Source organism: Lepidochelys kempii, chromosome 8 (genome assembly GCF_965140285.1).
Source record: "Lepidochelys kempii isolate rLepKem1 chromosome 8, rLepKem1.hap1, whole genome shotgun sequence".
Taxonomy (NCBI): domain Eukaryota; kingdom Metazoa; phylum Chordata; order Testudines; family Cheloniidae; genus Lepidochelys; species Lepidochelys kempii.
In genome coordinates, this window is record NC_136387.1 from 96838086 (window position 1) to 96851881 (window position 13796).

Genomic DNA, 13796 nt, shown 5'->3' on the forward strand with positions numbered 1-13796 from the left:
CAAGATTACTGAGAAGAATAGACAGGCCTGTAACCAGAGCTGATCCAGAGAACAGAAGGGTGTGCTGTCGACCGAGTGCTAAGATTTGGGATGTGGACCTGAGGTTAAAGGGGATCCTAAAGGGAGCGGGAAAGAATCCACTGATCATCCTTCATGTGGGAACAAATGATACCGATAGATTCTCGCTGGAATGTATCAAGAGAAACTATGCCAGGCTGGGGAAGACGCTTCAGGAAATCGAGACTCAGGTGGTCTTCAGTGGGATTCTACCTGTTCCTAGAGAAGGGCAACAAAGGTGTGACAAGATGATGATGCTCAATAGATAGCTCGGGCAGTGGTGCTATAAGGAGGGCTTTGGGATATATGGCCACTGGGAGGCATTCATGGACAGAGGACTGTTCTCTCGGGATGGACTCCATCTGAGTAGGGAGGGAAATAGACTTCAAGGATGGGGACTGGCACAACTGATTAAGAGAGCTTTAAACTAGGAATTTGGGGGAGATGGTTGGGAGACGTCCAGGTAATCTCCATGACAGATTTTAACATTGAGAGGGAAGAAAATGAAGTAAGAAAGGATACAGCTGTGGCTAGGAGAATGGACATAAGGAGGAAGGGCAGTGTGGATACCAGTCTAATAGGTCATACTGGCGGTAGAATGTCCGTGCCCAATCAGGTGAAGAAAGTGAGTGAGGCCAAATAGCAAAAATTAAGATGTTTGTACACCAATGCGAGGACCCTAGGTAACAAAATGGAGGAACTAGAGCTACGGGTGCAGGAAGTGAAACCAGATATTATAGGGATAACAGAAACATGGTGGGAGATAATTACTGGAATACAGTGCAAGTTCATTTTAAAAAAGGATGTTGACAAATTGGAAAGGGTTCAGGAAAGAGCTACAAGAATGGTCTAGATAGATAGACCTACAAGCTACAGGTCTAGATAGCCTGCTTTACAAGGAGAGACTAAAGAAGCTCAATCATTTTAGTTTATCCAAGAGAAGGCTAAGAGGTAACTTGATCACAGTCTGTAATTACCTGTATGGTGAAAAGATTTCTGATAGTAGAGGGCTCTTTAATCTAGCTGACAAAGGTATAACACAAGATCCGATGGCTGGAAGCTGAAGCTAGACAAATTCAGATTAGAAATAAGGTGAACATTTTTTAAGTGAAGGTAATTAATCATTAGAACAATTTACCTAGAGTGTGATAGATTCTCTGTCACCTGGAGTCTTTAATCAAGATTGGATGTCTTTCTAAAAAGATGTGTTCTGGAGAATACAACCAGAAGTTGTGGACTAGATACAGACATCAGTTGGTGAAATTCTATGGCCTGCATTATGCAGGAGGCAGACTACCTGATTATAATGGCTTCTTCTGGCCTTAAATACTTTGAATCTATAAATCGTCCTCTCACACAGGTTTTACACCAGTGTTACTCCATGAAGTTCAATGGTCCTACTCCAGACTTACAGCGATGTAAGTGAAGGGAGAGTCAGACCTATAGAGCAGGCAAGACACAATGAGACTCCACATGAAGGAATGTCAGTAATTCTTTTTTAAGTCATTACTCATATTATTATTAACACTTCATGAGGGCCTTGGGGAAGAACAGAGATTTTAATGAGGAATTGCTTGGCCTAACTTCTTAAATAAATGAATAACTGAAGAGTATTCAAGCTTCTCTTTCTGCTGGTATGCCAAGCATGCACTTGGCAAAGTCGTGTTTCTATCACCTTGTAGTTCACCAGACATATAACTTAGACTTTTATTTTTAAACCGAAAATAAATTTGTTTATTTGTCTCTTTCTCTCCTGTGTCGGTAGTTCCCTCCTTAGGCTGCCTGAAAATGTCTGATGGACACAAATCAAGCAAAAAGAGCCCTTTCCCCAAATCAATTATCCCCTGTGAAGCTTTCTCAGCACCAGAAATAATGGGTGGAAATTAGAGGCGTTTTACCAACGCCCAGCACTGACACCTCATTGCCTTTAGCTTTGGATGTACTCACTTGCTGACTTGGGAGATGTAATCTCATGGGAGTGGGTTAACGCTAACAAGCCTGGTCAAGAAGCTCTGGAAATGTGTCATAAAGCAACATTATGCCTATGTGTCCATATGTAACATTATGCCTTTTGTGTCATAAGGCAACATAGCAAAGCTTTTGATACGGTCTCCCACAGTATTCTTGCCAGCAAGTTAAAGAAGTATGGGATGGTTGAATAGACTATAAGGTGGATAGAAAGCTGGCTAGATCATCGGGCTCAACAGGTAGTGATCAATGGCTCCATGTCTAGTTGGCAGCTGGTATCAAGTGGAGTGCCTCAAGGGTCGGTCCTGGGGCCGGTTTTGTTCAATATCTTCATTAACGATCTGGAGGATTGCATGTTTGCAGATGACACTAAACTGGGATGAGTGGTAGATACACTGGAGGATAGGGAGAGGATACAGAGGGCCCTAGACAAATTAGAGGACTGGGCCAAAAGAAATCTGATGAGGTTCAACAAGGACAAGTGCAGAGTCCTGTACTTAGGACGGAAGAATCCCATGCACTGCTACACAATAGGGACCAAGCGGCTAGGCAGCAGTTCTACAGAAAAGGACCTAGGGGTTACAGTGGACGAGAAGCTGGATATGAGTCACCAGTGTGCCCTTGTTGCCAAGAAGGCCAACTGCATTTTGGGATGTATATGTAGGAGCATTGCCAGCAGATTGAGGGACGTGATCATTCCCCTCTATTTGGCATTGGTGAAGCCTCATCTGGAGTACTATGTCCAGTTTTGGGCCCCACACTACAAGAAGGATGTGAAAAAATTTGAAAGAGTCTAGTGAAAGGCAACAAAAATGATTAGGGGGCTGGAGCACATGACTTATGAGGAGAGGCTGAGGGAACTGGGATTATTTAGTCTACAGAAGAGAAGAATGAGGGGGGATTTGATAGCTGCTTTCAACTACCTGAAAGGGGGTTCCAAAGAGGATGGATCTAGACTGTTCTCAGTGGTAGCAGATGACAGAATGAGGAGTAATGATCTCAAGTTGCAGAGGGGGAGGTTTAGGTTGGCTATTAGGAAAAACTTTTTCACTAGGAGGGTGGTGAAGCACTGGAATGCATTACCTAGGGAGGTGGTGGAATCTCCTTCCTTACAGGTTTTTATGGTCAGGCTTGACAAAGCCCTCGCTGGGGTGATTTAGTTGGGGATTGGTCCTGCTTTGAGCAGGGGATTGGACCTCCTGAGGTCCCTTCCAACCCTGATATTCTATGATTCTATGATTCTCTACTATGGCATAATACAAAGAAATCAGACACAGGAACTCATTCATATATGCAATTAGTCACTTCCATCCAGGTTCAAGCTTTGCTGTCTGCATACATTGTCAGCTGGGTCAAAGCAGATACAGTAACTCCTCACTTAAAGTCATCTTGGTTAATGTGGTTTCGTTGTTACGTTGCTGATCAATTAGGGAATGTGCTCGTTTAAAGTTGTGCAATGCTCCCTTATAACATCGTTTGGCAGCCACCTGCTTTGTCCACTGCTTGCAGGAAGAGCAGCCCGTTGCAGCTGGCTGGCGGGGGCTTGGAACCAGGGTGGACCGGCAGCTGCCCTATCAGCTCCGCGCTCCCCTAAGTTCCCAGGCTATCAATTGCTGGCAGTTCAGCTGTCCCTCCCCCCACTGCCCTGTGCTGCTCCTGCCCTCTGCCTTGGAGCTGCTTCCCGAGCTTCCTGCTTGCTATGTGGGGGGAAGGGGAGGAAGAGGGGGCCTAATGTCAGGGTGTTCCCCTCCCCCCTGCTCGTGCACCCTGCTTACCCCATCTTCCATAGAGCAGGGGGGACACACGACAGGGCTCAGGAGGGAGGGAGCTTCCTGGCAGCAGCTGCGGTCTCAGCTTGCTGATCTACTTAACGAGGCAGTGTATCTAAGAGTGAGATCAGCGTACTTAAAGGGGAAATGTGCATCTCTCTCACACACACATGGTATGTGTCTCTGTCTGCCATGCTGTCTCCCCTCCCTCCATTCGTGCTGCCTTGTAGAGTGTGAGGCTACATTAACGATGAGTTAATGCTTGAGGGCTCAGCCAATTGCTAGTTCATCATTTAGCGGTAAGGCATTCCCTGGGAAATATCCCACCCTCTGACTCCACCACCTCAACCAAGCCTCACAATCATCATCACTGTGTACCAATATTAAATTTTTTTTTAAAACTTATACTCTGTGTGTGTGTGTGTGTGTGTATATATGTCTTTTGTCTGATGAAAAAAATTTCCCTGGAACCTAACCCCCCCATTTACATTAATTCTTATGAGGAAATTGGATTCACTTAACATCATTTTGCTTAAATTTGCATTTTTCAGGAACATAACTACAACGTTAAGTGAGGAGTTACTATATATGAAACACACAACAGCCCTGGACAGCCCTGTGGGGCACTCAGAGAAATAACAGAACCACTGAAAACCACAGAGAAAGAAAATAGAGAGGAGGTGTTTCGTTCTGAAAGAAAGAAAGAAAGAAAGAAAGAAAGAAAGAAAGAAAGAAAGAAAGAAAGAAAGAAAGAAAGAAAGAAAGAAAGAAAGAAAGAAAGAAAGAAAGAAAGAAAGATCAAGCTGCTCAGATCCTTTTCTCGGCATCTCTTCCTCTTCCAGGACCAGCTTGCATCAACTATTTGGGATTGGACAGCTGCTGCTGCCCAAGCAGATTTCAGATATAAGAAGGCATGCTCAGATTTAGCAGAAAGAAGCAGGCAGCCCTTTCTTAATCTGTTTCACAGCTAGGTAGCAGGAGTAGAAGGAAGGGATACAATAATGATAGAACTGACACAACAACTGTCCTAGTGTTAGAACTTTCACTCATTGGCATTTATAACTGGATGAACTGTTTTGTGTGTGTGTTCACCAAGAGCCAAAAGATGGTTGAAGAGCACTAGGATCTTTGTGTATGTTTCCAGGAGCTGCATTGCACAGAAGTGTCAATATCAGATTTACCTTCTCATCACCCCTCTGCATTCCATCCTCTTGATATGAGGCAGACATGAGAAAAACATGGCTGCTCTCAAAAGCCTATAAACAAGTTACTCTGATGTTTGGCAAGTTATACTTTCATCCACCTCAGGTGCGTAGAAGCCTGTTGAAAATTACAGAACACATCTCCGAAGGGAAATCCCATTCTCTTACTAGAAATGGTAATGCGACCAGCTGAGGGAACATCACTGTCCTTTCTCTCACCTGCCATGACAGGTCTAACCAATGTTCAATCCAAGTGTGTGTTTTTGCGTTCCAGGTATTGCCAACTAGGAATGTTGGGAGTGCCACAACACTCCCTGCAGGGGCCTCAATTGTCCGACAATAGCAAGTTTGTCTTGAGAGCTATTTGCTGTATCTGCTCCTGCAGAGAACGATGAATTTTCCAAACTTGTGCTGCTTCTCCTGCAGTACACAGGATGGATGGCGTGCTGAATGCACTATTCTAGGGTAATACCCATAGGACTGAATGGTGATTTTCATTGGTTGGCTCTTTGGAGAATGTATGTTGGGTTTTCATCGTTGTTAGAGTTAAAGTAGATTCAGTGGCTGGGCACTCTCCCATCACTATTGTCTAACACAGCGGTCTCCAAAGTGGGGTGTGCGGCAGGAGGAGCGCTGCTGCCTGGACCTTTGATTCTTCAGCCCTCCCTGCTCCGTCTCAGGCGGCACACCGGTGGCAGCTCTCCTTTTTTCTTTTTCTTTTTCTTTTTTTTTTTTTTGCTTCCCTAGAGCTGGCCCTGGGGGCAAGCGATTCAAAAAGTTTGGAGCCCACTAATCTAGCAGCAATCTAGTGACTTGGACTAATGTGATTTTCTCTGCAGCCTTGTGGCTGCCCTCCTCCCCCTCTCCATATTACAGGTTTCTTTCCCCAACTGCTAACTGGTAGGGTAACCAATTACAGTGCTGCCATAAAAGTTGTCTTCAGATTTTGGAACCAATTTTCTCCTTGCCCGCTGTAGACCCTAACACAAACAGAGAAGCCTTGGATCCAGTGAATCCCATATCACTACGGGAATACTGAGAAATCTAAAGCCTCCCTGACCCAAAGGGTTGATAATTATCTTAAAGTAATCAATATAGCAGCTCAGTGCCCTGCCCTACATTTCAGCAGGTGAGGTTTTTGGTAAAAATGTGGCCTGCTGTGGCTCCCCACAGGCTACGTGACCAAGGCTTCTTGTGGGTGTTCTTGGGGACTTTAAATAAGAAACGACAATATAAGTTATTTACTTATGGTGAGTGATACACCTACAATACAGCAGGGTTATGTATTAGCCTAGTTATACTAATTAAAAAAGCCACCCTGCCAATTTACCTGTCTGTGAAATAATCAGAACTGCCACTAACTAAAACAACATCAAGACAAGCCTCCTTCCATACAATGAGAGAAGTAAACTACCAGCAAACCCCTGCCCTCCTCCAAACACCACAGTTGCCTGAGCTGAAGCACTTCCCATGGCAGCATGGATGCAACACAAAACCAATCTGGTTTGTCCTGGCTCATGATTTCTGAAGACGTGTTATTTTTGTGGGTCCACAACTTCTCACTGTAACTGCTTCTGACAATTTGCTGATGTTTGCATTTTTATCTTGGATGTGTGTCTCTCCCTGCAACAGTCTCAGGAAAAGCCAAACACTTTGTTTTATCACACAGGAAAAGTTGGACTGCAAAGTTCTGGAATATTAGTCACAGCCTGGCTTGTTCTTCTCTTTTATGGATCTACTTGCTGCCAAGACCATTACATGGACATGTGGCTTGAAAGAGTAGAGAATGTGATGTAGTTGTACTAAGGGGCAAATTCTGAGCTCAGTCACACCAAGGGAAATCCATGATGTTATTATGGATTTGTCCTGGCAGGACATTTAGACCAGAATCTGGCCACATGGTATGTAATCTAAAGGCCAAAGGATCACAGACATTAAAAAAAAAGTGTGGTTAAACAGATAGAGAATTTCATTTCTTTTTCTGTCTAAAAGGGGCTGTCTGTTTGCACAGCTGCACTTTCTCCTTTTCCCACTGACCTGTGCCTGGTGCTTTAAGCCATACTTTTCTGTGACATTACGTTTCCTTCCATAGCAAGTAATTGTGTGGGTTCATTTAAAAAATGATTTCACTGCAGAACCAAGCGGGAGTAAGGTGATATCAGAGAGGGTATTTCCATTCCTGTTGAGATAGTATAACCTTTTCATCAAGGCCTGGGGTATCTGTCGTGACTGCTACCATGGGTCATCAGCAGGGACCTGAGACCTTAACCACTAGAAGTACGCGCTCCAACCATTTGAGCTAAAGAAGTAACTTGATTAGCTGCTAGCAACAGTAGGCACTTAGTCTCTTATGTGAACCAGACACTACCGTGGGACACATGGCACACAATAAATTGCGGGGAATGGGGGTACGCTTCCATCATGTCCCAAAACCTCAGAGGCACTAGCTCATCTTTAACATCCACTTCCACTCACTCCACAGTTCTCCTAATCCATAGAACCCACATTTGGCGGGCAGTTGTCTCTACTATGCATGTGTATAGCTCCTGTAGACATGATGGGAATGGGATCCATGGAGAATGTTGTGGTTCAGTTCTTGACTGTTCATTATGAGAGTCCCACTCCAAAGTGTTAGGACCTGTTTTTCAATGCGGCTTAACCCAACCTCTTCTAGTGTGTGTGCAGCTTTGTATACCTGCACTCACAGTTTATGTGCACTATCATCTCTGTGTGCAGGTGAAAAAGTACACCAACTAGGGCCTGATCCAAAGCCCACAGAATCATAGAATCATGGCATGCAGAGCTGGAAGGGACTTCAAGAGGTCACTCAGATCTACCCCATGCACTGAGGCAGGACCAAGTATAGCTAGACCATAACTGACAGGTGTTTATCGAATGTATTCTTTAAAACCTCTAATGATGGGGATTCCACAACCTCCCTTTGACGCCTATTCCATACTTAACTATCCTTATAGTTAGAAAGTTTTTCCTAATATTGAATTTAAATCTCCCTTGCTGCAGACTAGCCTATTATTGCTTGTCCTACATTCGGTGGACCTGGAAAACAAGGGCTGTTACAAAGAGGACAGTGATCAATTAACATATTTGAAGACATTTTTCAGTGCCCCCCTTAATCTCCTTTTCTCAAGACTAAATACTCCCAGTTTTTTTAACCTTTCCTCACAGGTCAGGTTTTCTAAATCTTTTATCATTTTCATTACTCTCCTCTGGACACTCTCCAGTTTATACACATCTTTTTTAAAGTGGCACCCAAAACTGGAGACAGTGCTCCAGCTTTGGCCTCACTAGTGCCAAGTAGGGCTTAATGATTACCTCCTGTGTCTAACATCGGTGTCATACAGTGCTACTGCCTAGTCAGTAATCCCCCATTTTGTATTTGCGCATTTGATTTTCCCTTCTAAATGAGGTGTAGTACTTTGCACTTGTCATTATTGAATGTCATCTTCAAGTCAGTGGGAGTCTCTCTCTTGACTTAGTGGGCTTTGGATCAGGTCCCCAGTGAGTGCAGGTTATAGACTTTACATGTTCAAACACCACATGGTCAAATGAGCTTGTGGATGAAAACTCTTTTGCCTGTATATGCGTGAAGTAATGGATTGAAATCACTTGTGCGCTATTGCCTCAGTGCAGAAGTTTACACTGATTCCAGATGGTATTAAACTCTGTGCACACAGGTGAGAGCTCTATTTTGAGTGATTAATTTCTACCTCTCTCTTACCGATTGATGCACTCTTAAAACGAACGTCTTCACACAACATCTTAAGAGCATAAATAGCCCTTTTGCCTTAACAGTTTTGCAGCATGACGGAAGTTTTAATTGTAGATAGCCCCAGATGAGCCCTGATTGGAACTACACACCTCAGCACAACATGACAGGCATGGAGAACAAACGTATTTTTTAAAATCATCATTATTGTTTAACTTTATGAATAACGCCAGAAGGCATCTACAAAAACCATGTCCCCTCTTACCTTATTGTTTGCAAGGTACAAGTAATTCAGATTCTCCAGCTGTTCAAATGCCTCCTCTGGAAGCCCTTCAAACAACAGGAATGATTTACAGTCAGCACCCTTTGTGAATGAGAATGCTAGAGGGGCTTTTTTGTCTCCCAAAGGATATCTATAATGTAAGTTTTAAATATTTTTCAGAAACAACCTGACACATGCTTTTCATTGTTGTTTCATTTTCTGTTATTATAAAGGCTAAAGAGATTCATAAAAAGAGCTGTCTGAACAAAGCACATTGCTTAGCCTGTAGTAACGAGCGTGATGATCAGAAGACGTAAAAGAGTGCACCGGATTTAAGGTCGCTTGCTGTGGGATATATATTACTAACTGCACAGAGCATCCATGCTGCCTGGGAAGAAAGGACAGGAATCAAATGTGGATTTTCTTCCCTCCCCTGCACCTCAACATCTTTAGAGTTTTTTGGTTAATTTCTTTTTATGAACTTGTAGAAAATTCTTCTCATAAGGACATAGTCTAAATCATAGCATATTTGAAACTTACGGCTCAATCATGCACCCACTGAAGTTAATGGAAGAAGTTTCACTATTAACTGAAAAGGGAACAAGACCAGGTCCTGAATCTATTAAGTAAAATTTTCATTTTGCTGTGCATTATCGATGTACAATGGCCCAGTGCTTCCAATCAAGTCTACTTGTACACCCTGAAATAGGAGGCTGCTCCTGTTATCCGTTTGAGTAGTAGGGTGTACCTCACAGACAGGGTCACACCAGAGGGTGTTGACAGCAGTACCATTCTGAATCACACACCTTCCCCCTTTATTATCATGTGGCTCTTCCCCAGCCTCTCTTTTCTTCCTCTTTCAAAATCTGGCCTTTTCCTTATTAACTAAATGGCAATGTTCGAGTGCTTGACTTATCCAGCAAAACTTGCCTGAAGCAGTCAAAGTGGGTTGACAGAAAGGGTGGGAGTTATGTTATTTTTAATTAATATGGTTTGGTTCCAAAGGTTTTGAGTAATTTAGACATCAAATTAACTGAATTGAACTGAAGGAGTGAATTAAGGAGCAGGCTCTGTCATAGGGAATTTGTTCAGCATGCAGATATTTCTGGATCCAATTTGGATTGTACTGATGCGCTCTAGAGGGACTGGAGGGAGTTTCCTGGATATGCGTGTACTATGCCACAGTACATAATATTGCTGCCATGTCTCTTCCTTTGGTACAAGGAGGACTGCATTTTTATGCACTGAGCATTATTTTTCAGATGATGAAGTGCCTCCACGTTTTGTGTGCTGGCCAAAGGAGTGACACTGATTAGCCAACCATTCTAATCATTTAATAACATCTGAGCACACGCACCGTTCCTCACGCCGTTCATCTGTGACCATTGACTGGCTTGCTGCAGTGCTCATCAGTGGCTCTCTATACTCTGATGCTTGGCTTTTCCAGCTTACCTTTTGAAGTGAGCCTGTTGTTCTGTAAATTGAGCGTTTCTAGTCTGTAAAGACGTGCAAGCTCTTCTGGAAAGATTTCTTCTATCTGGTTATTCTAAGGAAAGGAAGAATAGAAATCATCAGTTAAGTAATCAGAGAAGGACCCTAGCTCTGAACTTTTGGAAATTTTGGATCTGGATCTGAATGTCAAAAATAGACCCTTGACTATAAAGGCCAAACTCAGATCTCAAATCTGACAAACCCAAAGTTAGCAGAATTTGAAATCTTGCAAAGCCATGTTCTGCAGCTTGGGATCATCCCTAGAAATATCCAGGTCCTGTACTTTATGAGGAACAGGTTCTAGTAAAGCCTATAATGCCCTTAGCCAGAGACAAACCCTCTGAACAGCTGGCAGGTAATTAAAGCACAGCTTTACTCTGAAAAAGGACTATGTAAGACTGGCATATTGGGGGGGGGTCCCAGGTTTATTTTCTGTCAGTGGTTTTATTTTTTTTAAATCAAACGTGATTGGTTTTATAAGTAGAATGAAAGATTTTTTTCCGAACTGCAAACTCATCATGAGATCTGAAAGTCAAGTTGGGTTCTATTTCTGACATGCCACCGCTAATAAAGAATCTGCCATCAGACTTTAGTTAACATTATTTTATAGTATACAAGGCTTAACAGCGTTCATATTCGTATTAAACATGTATATTATGGTAGCATCTATAGGCCTCAACCATGTCAGTGGCTAAGAGCTATATATAGAAAATTACAGCCTCTTCTCCAAAGAGCTTACAGTATGGAATCCTGTCCAGTCTCCCACAGCCCATCTAGTGGGCTAACAGGAGTTAAACTTCTGTTTTGACAGTAAAATAGCTCTAACTGGAACACACCTGGAGCAGATCTGTTGAGTAATAAGGTGTCATTTTACATTACAACTTTTCTGACTACAGCTGTGCGTTGATTGACAACTCTGAATTTTCCATTGCAAAACTGTGCACTCCATCAATTTATCAAACATGATAAATACCAAAAATACACTAATTAGGGACCACAGGACACATTCCATACCAGCGGGAATCTGCAGTCACTGCATTGACTGTGGAATTACTTTGAATTCACGCTGCTTTAACCAAGCGCACAATCTGGCTCACGTTCTCCAGTAAAAAAGAATAATTATGAATGTGTTCCACTGGCCTGGCACTAAAACATTTCAAAACTTATGAATGAATAGCAATCCACACTTGATCAAACGCTTGCCTGATGGGGAGCAGTAACACAGCACCACTGTGGCAAGCAAGGAAAGGGAAGGGCTTAATTTTAAGGACTTTCAGTCAGACTTGATGAACACCAGCATTAATCACCTTGTCTTGAACACAACTGCCCTGCTCTACCAGAGGCCGCAGACGATGGATCAAAGGGAGGAAAAATATGCCTTTAATTAAATTGCAACTTACTAAACTCCTGCAAAAACCCCTTCTTGGCAAATGAAGCTACTGACAGCACAGTGTGAGTTGATTCTTCTAAGGACCTGTCGACATGGGAAAGTTAGACTTGTATAACTAAGGCATGAATTTAATCCAGTGTAGTTACAGTAGTATAATCCCCTAGAAAGCACTCTGACATCAGCATGAGTGCCTTTATTACATTTAGTTTGTCAGTTACTTGGGAAGAGGTTTAACTAAAAAAAAAAAAAAAAGCCACCCTCCAGAATGAGAGTCCACACAGAGGGTTATGCTGGTAACACTTTCCCATGTAGACAAGGCCTAAGAAGTTTAGAACATATATCCTCACACATGCATACCCTTGCCCTGAAAAACCACTCAGCCTCAATAAACATAACCATTATTTAGGGAAGTGAGCTTATTATGCCTACTGCCTTCCATTTTAAAATGATCCACTGGGATCATATTGCTGAACTTGGCTTGGATGAGGTCAGCACCAGCTGCGTGCAAGGGCCTCATCTATGGAATTCCCTCCCTGTGGGTTCCCAACGAGGTCGCAAGATGGCTGTTTTCAGCCCTTGTAAGTTCTTCTCATTTGGATGATTTTGCTCATCACGACCATTTAACTTCCCATGTTTCTGTATAGATGGGGGCTTGGGGGATGTTTGGCACTGGGGGTAGGGCAATGCATCTGGGCCAGTGGATCCTGTTTATGATATTTCAATTAATAAGTGAGACGAGGGAACTTCTTGGCAGCTGCTGCAGTTACACCAGGGAAGAATTAAGCCTGGGTTTTCAAAGGGAGAGCAGAATTAAGAATTATTATACACTGGAGGCTCTTATTTGAGGAAAAATTCTCCTCTGAGCCACAAGGAAGGTCTCAACTTTGATCATTTGCTCTCCTTACACAACCAGATCTCAGGGAGGAGTAATACCAGAGTTAAAGGTCTTCCATACCTGTCTGAGGGGAAAAAAACGTTTTAAAATAAATGAATATAAACTTCAATGTAATTAATATTTGTCAGGCACAGAATCTTTCTGCTGATCAGATCGCTGACCTCTGAGCCAGGAAGGTGAAAGAAGAAACAGAAAGGGAAAATCAGAGAGCCAGAGATGCAAGCAGCCTTGGGAGCTAGGGGTAGGGAATCTTCTGGGGACTAATCCATGGGCTGCCAGGGCACAGTGTGGCCCCAGCCTAGCCATCAGGGCTGCTCTACCTTGTGCTCCCCACTGTCTTAGACCACATGGGTTTTATGGCAGTGAGAAACAGCTGAGGGTAGGGATGCCCTGCCATACATTTTCTCTACCCACAGCCAGTCCCAGAACACCCCAGCTCTGAGGCAAGTGGATAGGCCCCCACTGGCGCTATTCAAAGGAGCCATGGGATAGCGCTGAATCAGGCCTGCTGTTTTGGTGAACAATCCTGTTGTGTTTTATTTTACCTGCAAGGAAAGGTGGTTTGTTGACTCTGGTAAATCTATGGGAAATTCTTTCAGATCGATCCCTCCACAATCCACAACTCCTTCCTGGGTGCAGGTACAGTCTCTAGGGCAGTCCGGAGCCAGGAAATTAGGGTCTGGATTCAGTAATTTGGATGAATTTTCCAGAAACTCATTGTCTTCATCATTGTGACCATGGATCATATTGTAGCTAAATACCAAAAGCCACAGCACCAGCAGGGATCTGCTGCTTGGAAGCATTTCCACTGAAACCAAACAAACATCACGGTAAATGGGGAGTTAGCATTTTTGCAGGCTAAATACTATTTCTGTTTTAAAGCCCAACACAAACTACAAGTGGAAGGTAAAGGACCTAATCATTTCGGGTTCACTGCCACATAGCAGGCGATTTAAACAGTAAAAATCACACCAAATAGCAGAATGGGTCTAATTGCCGTGCGGGCAACCAAGCTAACTTCTCAGCATCAGTATT

General features: G+C 43.2%; 1 protein-coding gene across 1 annotated transcript in view; it reads right to left on the bottom strand.

Annotated features, from left to right (window-relative positions):
• The window catches only part of PODN (podocan), a 35838-nt gene extending 22243 nt beyond the window's left edge, over nt 1–13595 (bottom strand). Inside the window, exons 1-3 of the mRNA XM_073358270.2 lie at nt 13307–13595; nt 10438–10531; nt 8989–9053 (exon numbers count right to left, since the gene is read on the bottom strand). Of these exons, the coding sequence (XP_073214371.2) occupies nt 8989–9053; nt 10438–10531; nt 13307–13564 (417 nt within the window). The 5' untranslated portion in view covers nt 13565–13595. The remainder of the gene's footprint in view (nt 1–8988; nt 9054–10437; nt 10532–13306) is intronic.
• Nucleotides 13596–13796: the final 201 nt, after the last annotated feature.